Source organism: Schistocerca piceifrons, chromosome 1, assembly GCF_021461385.2.
Source record: "Schistocerca piceifrons isolate TAMUIC-IGC-003096 chromosome 1, iqSchPice1.1, whole genome shotgun sequence".
Taxonomy (NCBI): Eukaryota; Metazoa; Arthropoda; class Insecta; order Orthoptera; family Acrididae; genus Schistocerca; species Schistocerca piceifrons.
Genome location: NC_060138.1, coordinates 174666573 through 174679818, shown reverse-complemented (window position 1 = coordinate 174679818; position 13246 = coordinate 174666573). Strand labels below are relative to the sequence as shown.

The 13246-nt window shown below is 38.8% G+C and overlaps 1 protein-coding gene across 1 annotated transcript in view; it reads left to right on the top strand.

The window, feature by feature from the left end:
- Positions 1-10509, top strand: part of LOC124783390 (lysosomal alpha-mannosidase-like) — a 99064-nt gene extending 88555 nt beyond the window's left edge. Inside the window, exons 16-17 of the mRNA XM_047254017.1 lie at positions 3379-3528; positions 10064-10509. Of these exons, the coding sequence (XP_047109973.1) occupies positions 3379-3528; positions 10064-10288 (375 nt within the window). The 3' untranslated portion in view covers positions 10289-10509. The remainder of the gene's footprint in view (positions 1-3378; positions 3529-10063) is intronic.
- The last annotated feature ends 2737 nt before the right edge of the window (positions 10510-13246 follow it).

Sequence of the window (13246 nt, the reverse complement as noted above, 5' to 3'; positions counted from 1 at the left end):
GTCCCCCATTTGGATCTGCAGGTGGGGACTACTCAGGAGAACGTCGTTATCAGGAGAAAGAAAACTGGCATTCTACGGATCGGAGTGTGGAATGTCAGATCCCTTAATTGGGCAGGTAGGTTAGAAAATTTAAAAAGGGAAATGGATAGGTTAAAGTTAGATACAGTTGGAATTAATGAAGTTCGGTGGCAGGAGGAACAAGACCTTTGGTCAGGTGAATACAGGGTTATAAATACAAAATCAAATAGGGGTAATGCAGGAGTAGGTTTAATAATGAGGAGGTATTTAATAGAATTGGGGAGAAGAGGAGTTTGTGGCACAACTTGACTAGAAGAAGGGATCAGTTGGTAGGACATCCTCTGAGGCATCAAGGGATCACCAATTTAGTATTGGAGGGTAGCATGGAGGGTAAAAATCGTAGAGGGAGACCAAGAGATGAATACACTAAGCAGATTCAGAAGGATGTGGGCTGCAGTACATACTGGGAGATGAAGCAGCTTGCACTGGATAGAGTAGCATGGAGAGCTGCAGCAAACCAGTCTAAGGACTGAAGACCACAACAACAAATGGACTCACAAGAAGTGAGCATGGAAATTTTATTACTTGATGATAAAGATGAAATAAGTCGGATGACAATGTAAGAATTTTACTTATGTTCCATTTCATGTAATTAAATTTGAAGTTGTTTATTTCCATTGAGGTTTATATGTAGTTCACATAGAGGGCACTATACAACCAACTGATGTGTTCTCCACACAGCCCGCCTGCCTCAAAAATTAGTATTCCATGAACTGTGTACAAAGCCAGACCAACAGGCATTACATTAATTGACCAAAAAAGGATAGTGATATGTAATATACAAACCATATGAGTTAAGCCATTAATTGCAACTTTTTTATGACATCATCTAACTACGGCATGTACCTGTTGTGTTCTTAGCATTGAGAATGGCTAGTTGCTAGCCGAAATCTAGATTTGCCAATAAAAATTCAAAAGGACGACTGATAGCTGAAATCTATTATTTACAAAGTATCTATTTTATCACACACTATCTGTTCCAAAAACCTGGAGACAACTGCTTATAATGATACTGACCTGTATTTTTCAGTTCCAGATACATCTACTTTCTTGTGTTGATCCAAGTGAAAGAAAGAGCTATTCAGCAAAAGCAAGCACTAGGAATATTGTATAAAGTGTCCTTCAAAATTGTACCATGAGAAATAATAGTACCACAATATAAAAATAGCAGACACAAAGATAAGTGAGCACAGAATTTTCTGTATATATCCAGCAATTTATCTTAAAACCTGGACTGAACTGCTGTGTTTTCCAGTTATGTTAGATGCTTTAGCGTTTTAGTGATCTTCGGTAGACAACTTCTAACAGAGGAAGAGTCAGGTATGTAAGTGATCTAGAAACTAGATGGTATACCACTGGGTCCAGCTGCACTACCACAATCAAGTCACTTTAACAGCTTTTTTAACTTTTTCTTTCAAGATACAATTTTGAAAGATACTTTACACAATATTCTTAGTGCTCACTTTTGCTGAACAACTTCATCATTCACTTGGCTCGATACAGTTAGTCCTCTTTCATTTTTCTGTATTGCCTCTAACTCCAAATATTGGCATTCATGTCATCATTTTCTTATTTAATGTAAACTGAAATTTTATCTACTTGTTACACATATTACCTTTTCAATAAATGGCCCGTTAAAAAACAAAGTACCCAGAAGGCATGATCAACAGTCGGTGTAACTTCATACATGTACAGACTATCAGAGGGTATGTAAATAATTGTGACTGTCTTCACATGTTGTGTGAAGGATACAGAGATACTGCATACTCATGTGACACAGCGTTATCAGCACCAGATAAAATTTGAAAGGGGCCTCATTCTGGGTCTCTATATGGCTGTTTTCTTGAATTGTGCAGTATCCAGATTTTTGGGGTATTCGGATGTGACAGTGGCCTAAGTTTGGACTATGTGGGAATGTGTGGGCAGGCATACTCATCAACAATGTTCCAATCAAACATGTCTGAACATCATAAGGGAGGATCACTGTACTGTGCACGAAGCAAATTTTAACCACTTCACATCTCTGCTGCCATCCAAGAATAAATCAGTGGACTCCCTGTAACAGTCTGCCACCCCACACTATTGGTTGGAGACTAGCAACAGCCGATCTGGGGAATTACTGTCCAGTGCGTAGACTGTCATGAACACCGCAACACAAATGGCTACATTAGGAGTGGTGCGATTATTGGGAACTATGGACTGTTGATAAATGGTATTGCATCGTGTTCAGAAATGGATTGTGGTTCTGCATTACACCAGGTGATGATTGCCAATGAGTGTGGTGGTGACCTGAGGAGAGGCTCCATTCTTCCAATGTTGTGGAACAGATAGCAGTGTTACTCCTGGTATCTTGATGTGGGAAATCATTTGGTATGACTTCAGGTCACAGTTGGCGGTAATTTAGAGAAACCACATGGTACAATGGTATGTCACAGGCTGCTGCATCCCTATATGTTATCACTTTTGCAGCCGTATGTTGGTGCCATTTTTCAGTATGACTATGCTCATCCATACACGGCATAAGTCTCTATAAACTATCTGTGAGATGTTGTGGTACACCAATGGCCAGCAAGATCTATAAATCTCTTCCCGGTAGATTGTGAGTGATCAGTTTGGATGTCAGTTGGATCCCAGTGTCAGTACCCAGGATATCAAGGACAAGTTATGACATTTGTTGGCCAGCCTGTCTCAGGAGATGATACAATGACTTTATGAGACCCTTCCCAACCCAATTAGTACATGCTTCCAGGCCAAAGTAATAAATGTTCTCATACTGATAATTGTTCTCATGCTGCCACGTTCTTTGTAAATTTGACTCGAATTTGTAATCACTGAAGTAACATCACACACCCTTTCAACCTGTGAAGTTTCATGTTACCTCTTCCCTGTCTGGGTGTTTCAGTTCTCTGTCAGGCAGTGTGTTACAATGCAACTGGTCATATTATGGGTAAAATCATAAGTGCTGAATAAAATGCATAGAACAGAGACCCCAATTTCCTGGCCTTTCGGGTTACCCTCACCATTGCTGAAAGAAAAACCTAGTTGCTGCATGTGATATATTTTATGCTGCTGCTGCTACAATGATACATCTAATATTAATATAAATTATGTTCTAATTCTTAAATGTAATAACATTTGATTGTTTTCCTGCATTAATGGATCATTTTGTGTAATTAGTGTTCATGTATGAGCAACATATTTGTCTCAAATCATACTGGAGACAGGGACCATTTATTTTAAATGGTACTTTTTACATATTTTATTGATGGTTACTATATGTTTTTTTAAATTATCTTCCAGTTCTCAGGTCTGAGCCAAGAACTTCCAGAAAATATTCAGATCCTAACCTTGGAACCATGGAAAGAAGGCTCATTACTACTACGCTTAGAGCATATTTTGGAGAAAGGTGAAGATACAGAGTTGTCTCAGCCTGCTACTGTAAACTTGGAGGTGAGAAAAGATAACAAATAGCAGTTTCATTTGTGTTGTAACAGTATTATATAGATCAATGTCAGAAGTCAAAGTTCATTCAGTATTGAAGGAAAGACTGTGTGATGAAAACAGTCAAAAATGTAATTGAAAGTGTGCTCTAAGTTTGTGCCTGTTTGATGAACAATCTAGCAGCATCTTGGTTATGTTTAACAACTTTGTTTGAGTTATCACCCTGGTTTCCTGCTGAATTTTTGTAGTGCTTACAGTGCCTTTATTCAACTTTAGATCTTAATAACGACAAGTGGTGAACCTAACCATGGAAAACAATAAGCAACTCAAGAGTGGTATCATTTTGCCTACTAACATGGACACTGCATCTCCAAGACACTTATCAGGTGTTTTAGTAGATCTTCAGACTATTCCACAACCAGTGTTAACTTTTGGGCAAGTGCTGGGAACTTTGTGTTTTATGCTGCTCACTGAGTCATAGTGCACTCACTTGTTCTGCAAAAGTAATGCCCTAGCAGTGGCATCTGTAACCATACCCAAAATGCTGTGTTGCCCAGTTTGTGGGGCTCCATTTGTGTCATTGAGTGATAGGACATGATAGAACTGATCTGCAATCAGTAGCTGCATGTGAAAAGGTGAATAAGTACTGGAAATCACCACTCTTTTCGTGGCAAAAGGTGACTGGCTCATCCAAATATGTTTGAACATGGCATCAGAAACCTCATTTGTGGAAACCAGTGATTGCAAGAGATACCAAAAAATGGAAGGGGCCTTGTCACCAATAGTTTCATGTTGTGAACACACCATCAAGCTGCACTATGCCTCCCAAGCTGTGTAATAAATTTCTCACACCGCCTTACCTGCTGCGACAGCCTAATCTTTGGTTCTGTCTCCTTGAACTTACCTTTGAAGCCTATGGCATCTCAGATGGTAACATGCAATTCATTTACACTATTGGAGTATTGGACACACAAAATTTGTTGTTATTATAGGATGTACTTCCTGGAAGTAAATATACACACATAAAGAACAGTGTGCTTTTTTGCATCTGCAAACCTATGGACATCCACATTTAAAAAGTGCTGCAAAGTTAAACTATTGGTAACAAGGCCCCTCCCATATTTGGGCATCACCTGCAATCAGTAATTTACACAAACAACACTACCGATGCCATGCTGAAACAGATTTAGATGGGCCAGTTACCTTCCATTGTGAAAAGAGTAGTGATTCCCAATATTTCCTCACCTTTTCACATGCAGTTACTGATTGCAGATCAGTTTTGTCATGTTCTATCACTCAATGACACAAGTCCGGCCCCACAAACTGGACACCACAGTGTCATAATCGTGGTTCCAGCCGCCACTGCTAGGGAGCAGCAGCTTGCACTTGCAGAATAATTGAGTGTACTATGATGCAGCTTTAATACTCTCCAGTGGCAGCTTCAGTCACTCCCAACAGCACTCAACCTACCAGATGGCACAGCACATGAGGTAACATCAGGCAGCAAGCTAAACTCTGCTGGTAATATTTATACTTCAGCCAGCTGGTGCACAAAGGCACATGCTACACAATTATCCAAACAAGGAAAGCAACCAAAATTAGGCACAATTGTCACTCCACTATGCCTACCCAAACAGCTCTGTCCCTACTAGAGGAATGTGTAACACCCTTAATTTGCTTCACTATAACAGTGTAATCCTTTGTACTGTCAAGGTATCTCCCAAACGTAGCTGACAGGCACTCTGTTCTTCACAGTGTTCCTACATCACATTGGGTGTACATCGAGGACATGTGTTTATTTAACTGAGACAGGCTTGGCTGTCAGTGTATTCTCTGCAACATCAAACAACTGTTCATCTATAAAATCATGGCTCACAGCAGTGAATAATTCTTCAACCCCTCTGTTCAGTGACCAAGATGTTGTGAATTTAGGATCCTCACAGCATTAATAATAATAATAATAATAATAGCTTTATTCAACATCGAATGGTACACTGCACATGTACAAAGAAACAGTAATGATTAAAGTTATTTGTACAATACACAAGACACATTCTTCTGAATAAGTCATTAATTTACAACAAAATTACAATAAGATGTTTACTGATTTTTATTCACATAATTTCACAAAGTATTTGTTGTTCATATAAGTATGGTACTCTTCTAATATGTAGAAAGGGTGTTTTACTAAAAATTTCTTATGCTGATGTTTTAGTTTAATTGTAGGAAGAGCCATGACTGCACTAAGCAGTGCATTAGCTAATTTTATACCTGTGTGCTGAGGCATCTTTTCATAAAGTGCTCTTCTGTGGCTGCCAATGTAAAATCTTTCTTTATTTCTAGTATTGTACTGGTGGAAATCTGAATAAGTGTTTGGGTGTAGTCTTTTCACAAGCAATATGGTTTTTAGAATGTATGTGTTTATAACAGTTAACAGCTCTGTTTTTGGAAACAAGTTGCGACAAGGTTCCCTATATTTTGCTCCACAGATTATTCTCACACCCCTTTTTTGAAGAATGAGTAGCTTTTCTAGATTAGCGTTGGTTGTTGCCCCCCAAATTTCAATGCTGTAGTTCAAGTGAGAGGAGAAAACAGCATGGCATGCAGTCTTTAGGACTACAGTGTCTTCACAGAACTTGCTAATAGTACTGACTGCAAATATATTTTTTGACAACTTAGTTGCTAGGGAGTCAATATGTGTGTCTCCCTTCAGGTTGCTTTGGATTGTTACGTCAAAGAATTTTACATTAGACTCTTTCTTTACTAATTTGTTGCCAATGTATAATTTAATTTCATTATTCAAACTACTTTTGTTAAACTCCATCAAACATGTTTTACTGGTGCTTACATTTAAGTGGCTTTCATTAAAAAACTGAGCAATTTCTTTTGTCACATTATTACACTCAGCCTCTAGTTCATTACATGATTCCTTTTTACACACAATGGGCATGTCATCAGCATATAGAACAATTTTGGAATTTATAGTACAGTATTTAATATCACTTACATAGATCAAGAACAGAAGGGGGCCTAACACTGAGCCCTGGGGCATGCCATATTTTATGCAAGTTATCTCTGATTTGTAGACACCACTTTCCGTTTTAAGCAGAACAAACTGTTTTCTATTGCTCATATAACACTTCATTAGGTCATAAGCAGCGCCTCTAATGCCCATGTTCCATAGCTTGCTAATAGGATCCCAACATTCACACAATCAAAGGCTTTTTCCAGGTCTAGGTATACACCTGCCACATGTTCCTTGCTTTTGATACCCCCTAACACCTCTTCAGTTAGTTGAGTGGACTTTCCAGATCTCTGATGTTGTTGTCCATATGGGAGGCTACATTTCACATGAACAATGAAATTGTAAGTGGTCATAAGATAACAGTGCAAGACCATTTCACGTCGGCAATAACCCTACCCACTACATGAGAGGGCTCCAGTGTGTTCAGTGAAAAACACCATTTGCTATCCATTGTTAGCGAACTAATTTCAAAAGTTATGATGGTGGAAGAATAGAAGATGGACATCCTCATTGACAATGAGACCCTTTGTGTCTGCAGTCAGATAGTGCCACCACACTTGCTATGACTTGAGCATCTATGTCTGCTCAGGGATGACATCACTCCCGGTATGACTGTGGACACAGCAGAACACCAACCCAAATCACAGTTTCAAGTGCAACAGAACATACACACCAAAACCTGCCATGCCAGGGCTGCTGGCTGCATACAAGACCTGTCTGCTGGCTCCTGATGAGTTCAAAGCATTGCTGGGTATGTGGGTTATTAGATGTTCTGACAGGCCTTTGCATATCTTCTACATCTAGTTTGAAGGAATGATAGCTCACAGGGTCCATGTGGAGACTATCACATGCTGAATGTGCGCACCACACAGGACTATTATCCTGTCCCCACTTACATGATTTCATGGCTGCTCTGGCAGGCTCCCAAATATTTAGTGTTTTCGACTTAAAAAAGGACAATCACCAAATTCTAATAGCACCAGAGGATGTACAAAAGACACCAGTACTCATGCTTTTTGGCCTCTCTGAATATGTACGTATGCCATTCAGCCTTAAGAATGCCACACAAACATGGCAACATATCATTGATGAGGTCCTCCACAACCTGAATTTCTGCTTCACGTACCTCGGTGATATGCTGATTCTTTCCACTTGTGCAGCTGAGCATGAAATTCACCTATGGACTATTTTTGAAAGACTTTCTGATTATGGACTGAAGATAAATAGTGCCAAGTGTGTGCTTTCCCAACAGGCATTGGGTTTCTTGGGGTGTGAGGTGACTAAAGTGGACTTGCTTCTTCAGTTTCACTTCACAAAACATATCAGCAATTGTGTCATTTTTTCACTGTTGCTAATTTCTACAGGCCCCAACCACCATGTGCAACAGCTGTCCAGGCACCACTCACAGCAACACTTTCTGGCATCACTTCATGTGGACAATGCCCTGTCACGTGGACACCTGAAATGTTATCTGTTTTTCACAAAGTACATTCCTCCTTGAAAGAGGCAGTACTTCTTGCTCACCCTCTGCCTTCAGTGCCACTGACTGTGGTCATCAATGCCAGTGAGGCAGGCATCTATAGGGGTAGCACTGCAACAGCAGGTAAAGGGGTCATGGCAGCCCCTCAGTCATTTTTCCCATAACTTGTCTGACACACAAACTAAGTAGAGCGCCTACAACTGCTAACTGTTAGCAGTCTATGAAGAAATTAAACGTTTCTGTCACCAAGTTGAGGCATGCCACTTCATTCTCCTTACAGACCACAAACCTGTTTATTTGGTGTTTAACAATCCTCACAATTCCTACTCTCCTTGGCATTTCAGCCACTGGGAATTCATCACACAATTCACTACCAATTTCTGTCACCTAAGAGGAGCTGATGATGTGTTTGCTAACTATTTCTGAGGAATCAAATTGCTCTCAGCAAGAGTGAATCCAACCCAGATAGCTATGGCACAGGAAATAGGTGAGAAAATACATTAATTCCATATGAAACAAACAATGGATGTGCAGCTGAAACAATTAACTATGGGAAACTTCCGCATCCAGTGTGACATTTCTCAGAGCCAACCCCAATATTTCATGTCTTTCCATTGTAGTAAATAGGTTTTTGATGCAATTCACAGCCTCACACATCCTGCCACTAATACAACTAATTGTACGGTAACAGATGGATATGTTCAGCTGGGAGTACAATGTGGTTATTGTATTTGGGTTAGAATCTAATTAACTTGTCAGTCAGCCAAAGTCACTCACCATATCCACAAGCCTCCTGTTCCTTTCCAAAACTGAGGTGCCATTTTCTTATGTCCACATAGACCTCATAGAGCCATACCCCCAGCCCAATGAACCAAATATATTCTCACTGCTACTGACACATCTGCTTGCTGGGTCAAATCCATGTCTATTATGGACATTTCCGTAGATACAGTTGCACCGGCCTTTTTGATTACATGGATTTTAAGGTTTTGGTGTCCAACAGATGTGACAACAGATCAAGGTCAACACTTTGTGTCTTTCTTGTTAGAAGCACTAGTTACGTTATGTGGGTTCATTCATCATGACTGTGGAAAATTCTGAAGCGATAGACATTCTTTGCCCCTCTAAACACTATGTAACCACAGGGATGGTGAAGTTACATATCAGGGATTATAGACTTGCATCATTTTGTGTAGCATTAACATAAAAAAGGAGGAGTTGCAACAAATGTAAAAGTTGGACACAAAGTCAAATATATTGAAACAAATAATTTTTGTGTTAATCAGAACCTAGAAGCATATGCTTGTGACTAGTTACTGCAGAATATTTCGCTCATAACTGTAAGTTTAAAGATCCCCTCTAGGAGACTTTCATCTATTTATGAGAAATCTAGATGCTTTATTAAGCTACCCATCAGACAAGAAATGACAGTTAGTAGTTTGTGGAGATTTCACTGTAGTTTTCTTGAAAGATACAGACAGGAAAATGAACTGGAATTATTATTTGAGTGTGAGCAGCAAAATAGTAGGACACTGATAAAATTTTGACAATATTATTAAAAGGATAGTTGCTTCTCACCATCTAGTGGAGATGCTGAGTTTCAGATAGCCACAACAAAAAGACTGTCAAACAAAGCTTTCAACGAAACAGGCCTACATCAGAATTAGACAACATACACGCGCACTCACGCAAATGCGACACACACACACACACACACACACACACACACACACACACACACACACACACGAGTACAGTCCCTGACTGCCAAGGCCAGATGTACATTTGCATGAGTGTGTGTGTGTGTGTGTGTGTGTGTGTGTGTGTGTGTGTGTGCGTACGTTGTCATGAAGGCATGTTTGGTTGAAAGCTTTGTTTGACAGTCTTTTTGTAATGCCTATCTGTGTCGCAGCATCTCTGCTATATGGTGAGTGGAAACTATCCTTTAATTTAATTTTCATCAGTTAACTTTTTTTAGTAAATTATTCTTCTTTAAATGTCTTTCAAGAGAGTTATGATCTATACTTTTTCTATTTCAGGCACTATTTGCTCCATTCAATGTCTCGTCTATTAGAGAGACAACACTGGGTGCAAACCAGTGGCTGGAAGACAACACAAGGCTGATATGGACTGATGAGACAGGTACTGCTTCAACAACCAGGCAGCCAACAGATGACATTCCTAATGTCGTACTGGAACCCATGCAGATACGCACATTTATAATTGAAATTAATCGCCAAAGTGCATGCAACTCTCAGTTCTGATAAAATCTATCTTCAGTATTAACATATGTAGATTGTGGTTTATTACATTAATTAATACATAATTTGGTGTGTTACTATCTCACCATTAAGTGCACGGATGTCACACCTGTTTCCACATCACACAATAAAATTCATTCAAATGTGGAGGCTATGGAATAAAAGTGTAATTGCTCTCCTGCACAGTCTTGTTACATTAATGAAAATAAAAGCTAGTTTGATGAGTTGTGGACAACAAAAGAACATTTTAAAAGGTAGGGAATGAATTGCAGATGTGAAGACTAGTAAAAATTTGACAAATGGAACTGTGAATTAAGGGAATACATTGAATTTCTGAAAATCAAGCATGGTTGATTTGCATAAAATGATATTTAAAGAAGTTGCCAAAATGTATGTAAAGAAGTTGTAAATGCTGAATGAAAGATTTCTCAAGGGATACAATAAAATTATATTGCAAATGAAGATTGCAAAATGTCCCTACATGAAAGGTCCTCAAAAACACAGATTTTTTACTGCCAGCCTATAATTTTGCTGGGAGAGTGTTGAAAATTATACCTTTTAACAATCACCAAATAAATCTAGAACTAATGAAAATTCCTAAAACTCATGAAAACTCACTGCAAAAAAACTGATTTTGAAATAATATTTATTTATGTCAGAGATTATTGCTATCACCATAATGGTTGTCCTAGAAATCTTTCCAGATGTTGAATGATGAGAAGGAAACATCATCACATATAATTTTGCCAAATAAATGTGTGATTTGTTATTACCAGGCCCTAGATCTTCAACTGATGACACACATTTCTATTACAACTTACATTTCATAATATTTTCCAAGCAGTGAAAGCATGCCTTGTCATCAATAATATGAAATACATTATGTGGTTCATGAACAACATGGACTTATGATGCACAACGATGACATTTGTCATGGGCTACAAACCAGTAAGATGGACATAAATATTTTTTCCTCCTCACAGTTATATTTTACTGGTTCCTTTACCAATGAATCTCCATATTCATCTGAATGTTGACAGTGAATACAATGTTAAACTTATATTATACCCCATTCCATCCACTTACTTCGTGAAATGTGTAACTGAATCACAGGTCACACACTTTTCATGAAGAGTGCGTGGAGCGCTTCTTCTCTTTAGAAAGAAATATCTTTTCAAGATATGTGGCATAATTTGAACTATATTACTGCTCCATCATCACTGAATATTCTTCATGATATTCAAGGACTGTGTCATGTAACTGTTGAAGTTTTTTCGGGTTTTGATGATTGATGTTAACATTTCTTCAAGCTGAAAGAAAATCAGTAGCAAAAGGCAATATTTGGCATTAGTAAAAATAGTGTCACAAGAAACTTGTAAAAATAAGAGAATTTAGCTGCTCTCAGTTAGTTTAAAATAATTTCACAAACTAAAAAGTCAAATGTGTGTTACAGAATTATTGATCCATGTAATCGTGACATCACTGCTCTAATAGATCAGGCAACATGAAATAGCTGTAAGTAGTGCTCAGCAAGCGTATTTATTTTTGAAGAGGCCAAATTTTGGTTCATTCACCCTGATTTACGTTTTCTGTAGTTGCACAAAGTACACTTAAGATAAAAATCAGGATGCTTCCTTTAACAATGTCACAGCATGTTTTGGTCAATCTTTTTGTGTAGTTTGAAAGACATGGTGCTGACTAATAATTTTTGTAAAAAGGTGAACTTCATGCTTAATTACATCAATAAGGAACAGTGAAAACGGTAGGTCTGTGCAAGCTATCTTACTTGGCATCATTTAATTTTTTTCTCTCTTGACATCTTTAGGAATTAACATGCAGACTACAGAATTATCATCACAGATTATGGGTAACCTAATTTATGACAAGGACTAAAGAAAGAAATTGACCGTCAATGTCAGACAAACTACCTAAGTATTTGCATAGGGCATTTAACAAGACCAAGCGCGTACTTATGATGTGAACTTTCTGACAAGGGAAAGGTCCAATAAGACTTGTCGAAAGATACTCTGAAATTTTTTACACGTGAAGAAGACAATGAAAGAAAGGCACTGCCTTATTGGACCTTTCCCTTGTCAGAAAGTTCACATCATAAGTATGCGCTTGGTCTCATTAAATGCCCTATGAAAATACTTAGGTAGTTCGTCTGACATTGACAGTCAATTTTCAGCTTTTTTAAAATTATATATATATATATATATATATATATATATATATATAAGTATAAAAAGCTGAAAATTGCAAAATTCGTAGCATGGCAGGCAGCGGCAGTAATGTACACCCCTAGTACACCCCTACTGGCGCTGCAGCAACTGTGTATGCCCAACCACACACACACACACACACACACACAAACACACACACACACACACACACACACACACACACACACACACACACACAGAGTCGAGGTTGGCGATATATTTGTAAAAGGAAACACGACAGTACCCCATCATAATTTGTAAAGAACCAGTGGCATAGCGAGAGAGGACACTTTAAGACTCAAGTCTCCCCTGTATTCGTGCTTAAAAACGATTCAATATTAATTCATATAAAAAATATAAACAACTTTCTAATAAGAGCTCAAATGTCCGAAGATGTCAGTTTTGTAGGTTGCGCAGCAACCTGAGTACTGGTGTATTTGCCTGCTTGAGACTTTACTGCTCTGTCTCTGCCTCACTTCTCTTAGCTGGCTGTGTGTGCCTGCACTTTAGTGGCATTCGTGGGTCCCCTCCTCTTCCCCTCTTCTACAAAGGCTGGGGAGCAGCATTTGCTAGCAAGTATCAAGAGTAGTTCAATTGGCTCTGCGGGCCGGAGTGGCCAAGCGGTTCTAGGCGCTGCAGTCTGCAACCGTGTGACCGCTACGGTTGCAGGTTCGAATCCTGCCTCGGGCATGGATGTATGTGCTGTCCTTAGGTTAGTTAGGTTTAAGTAGTTCTAAGT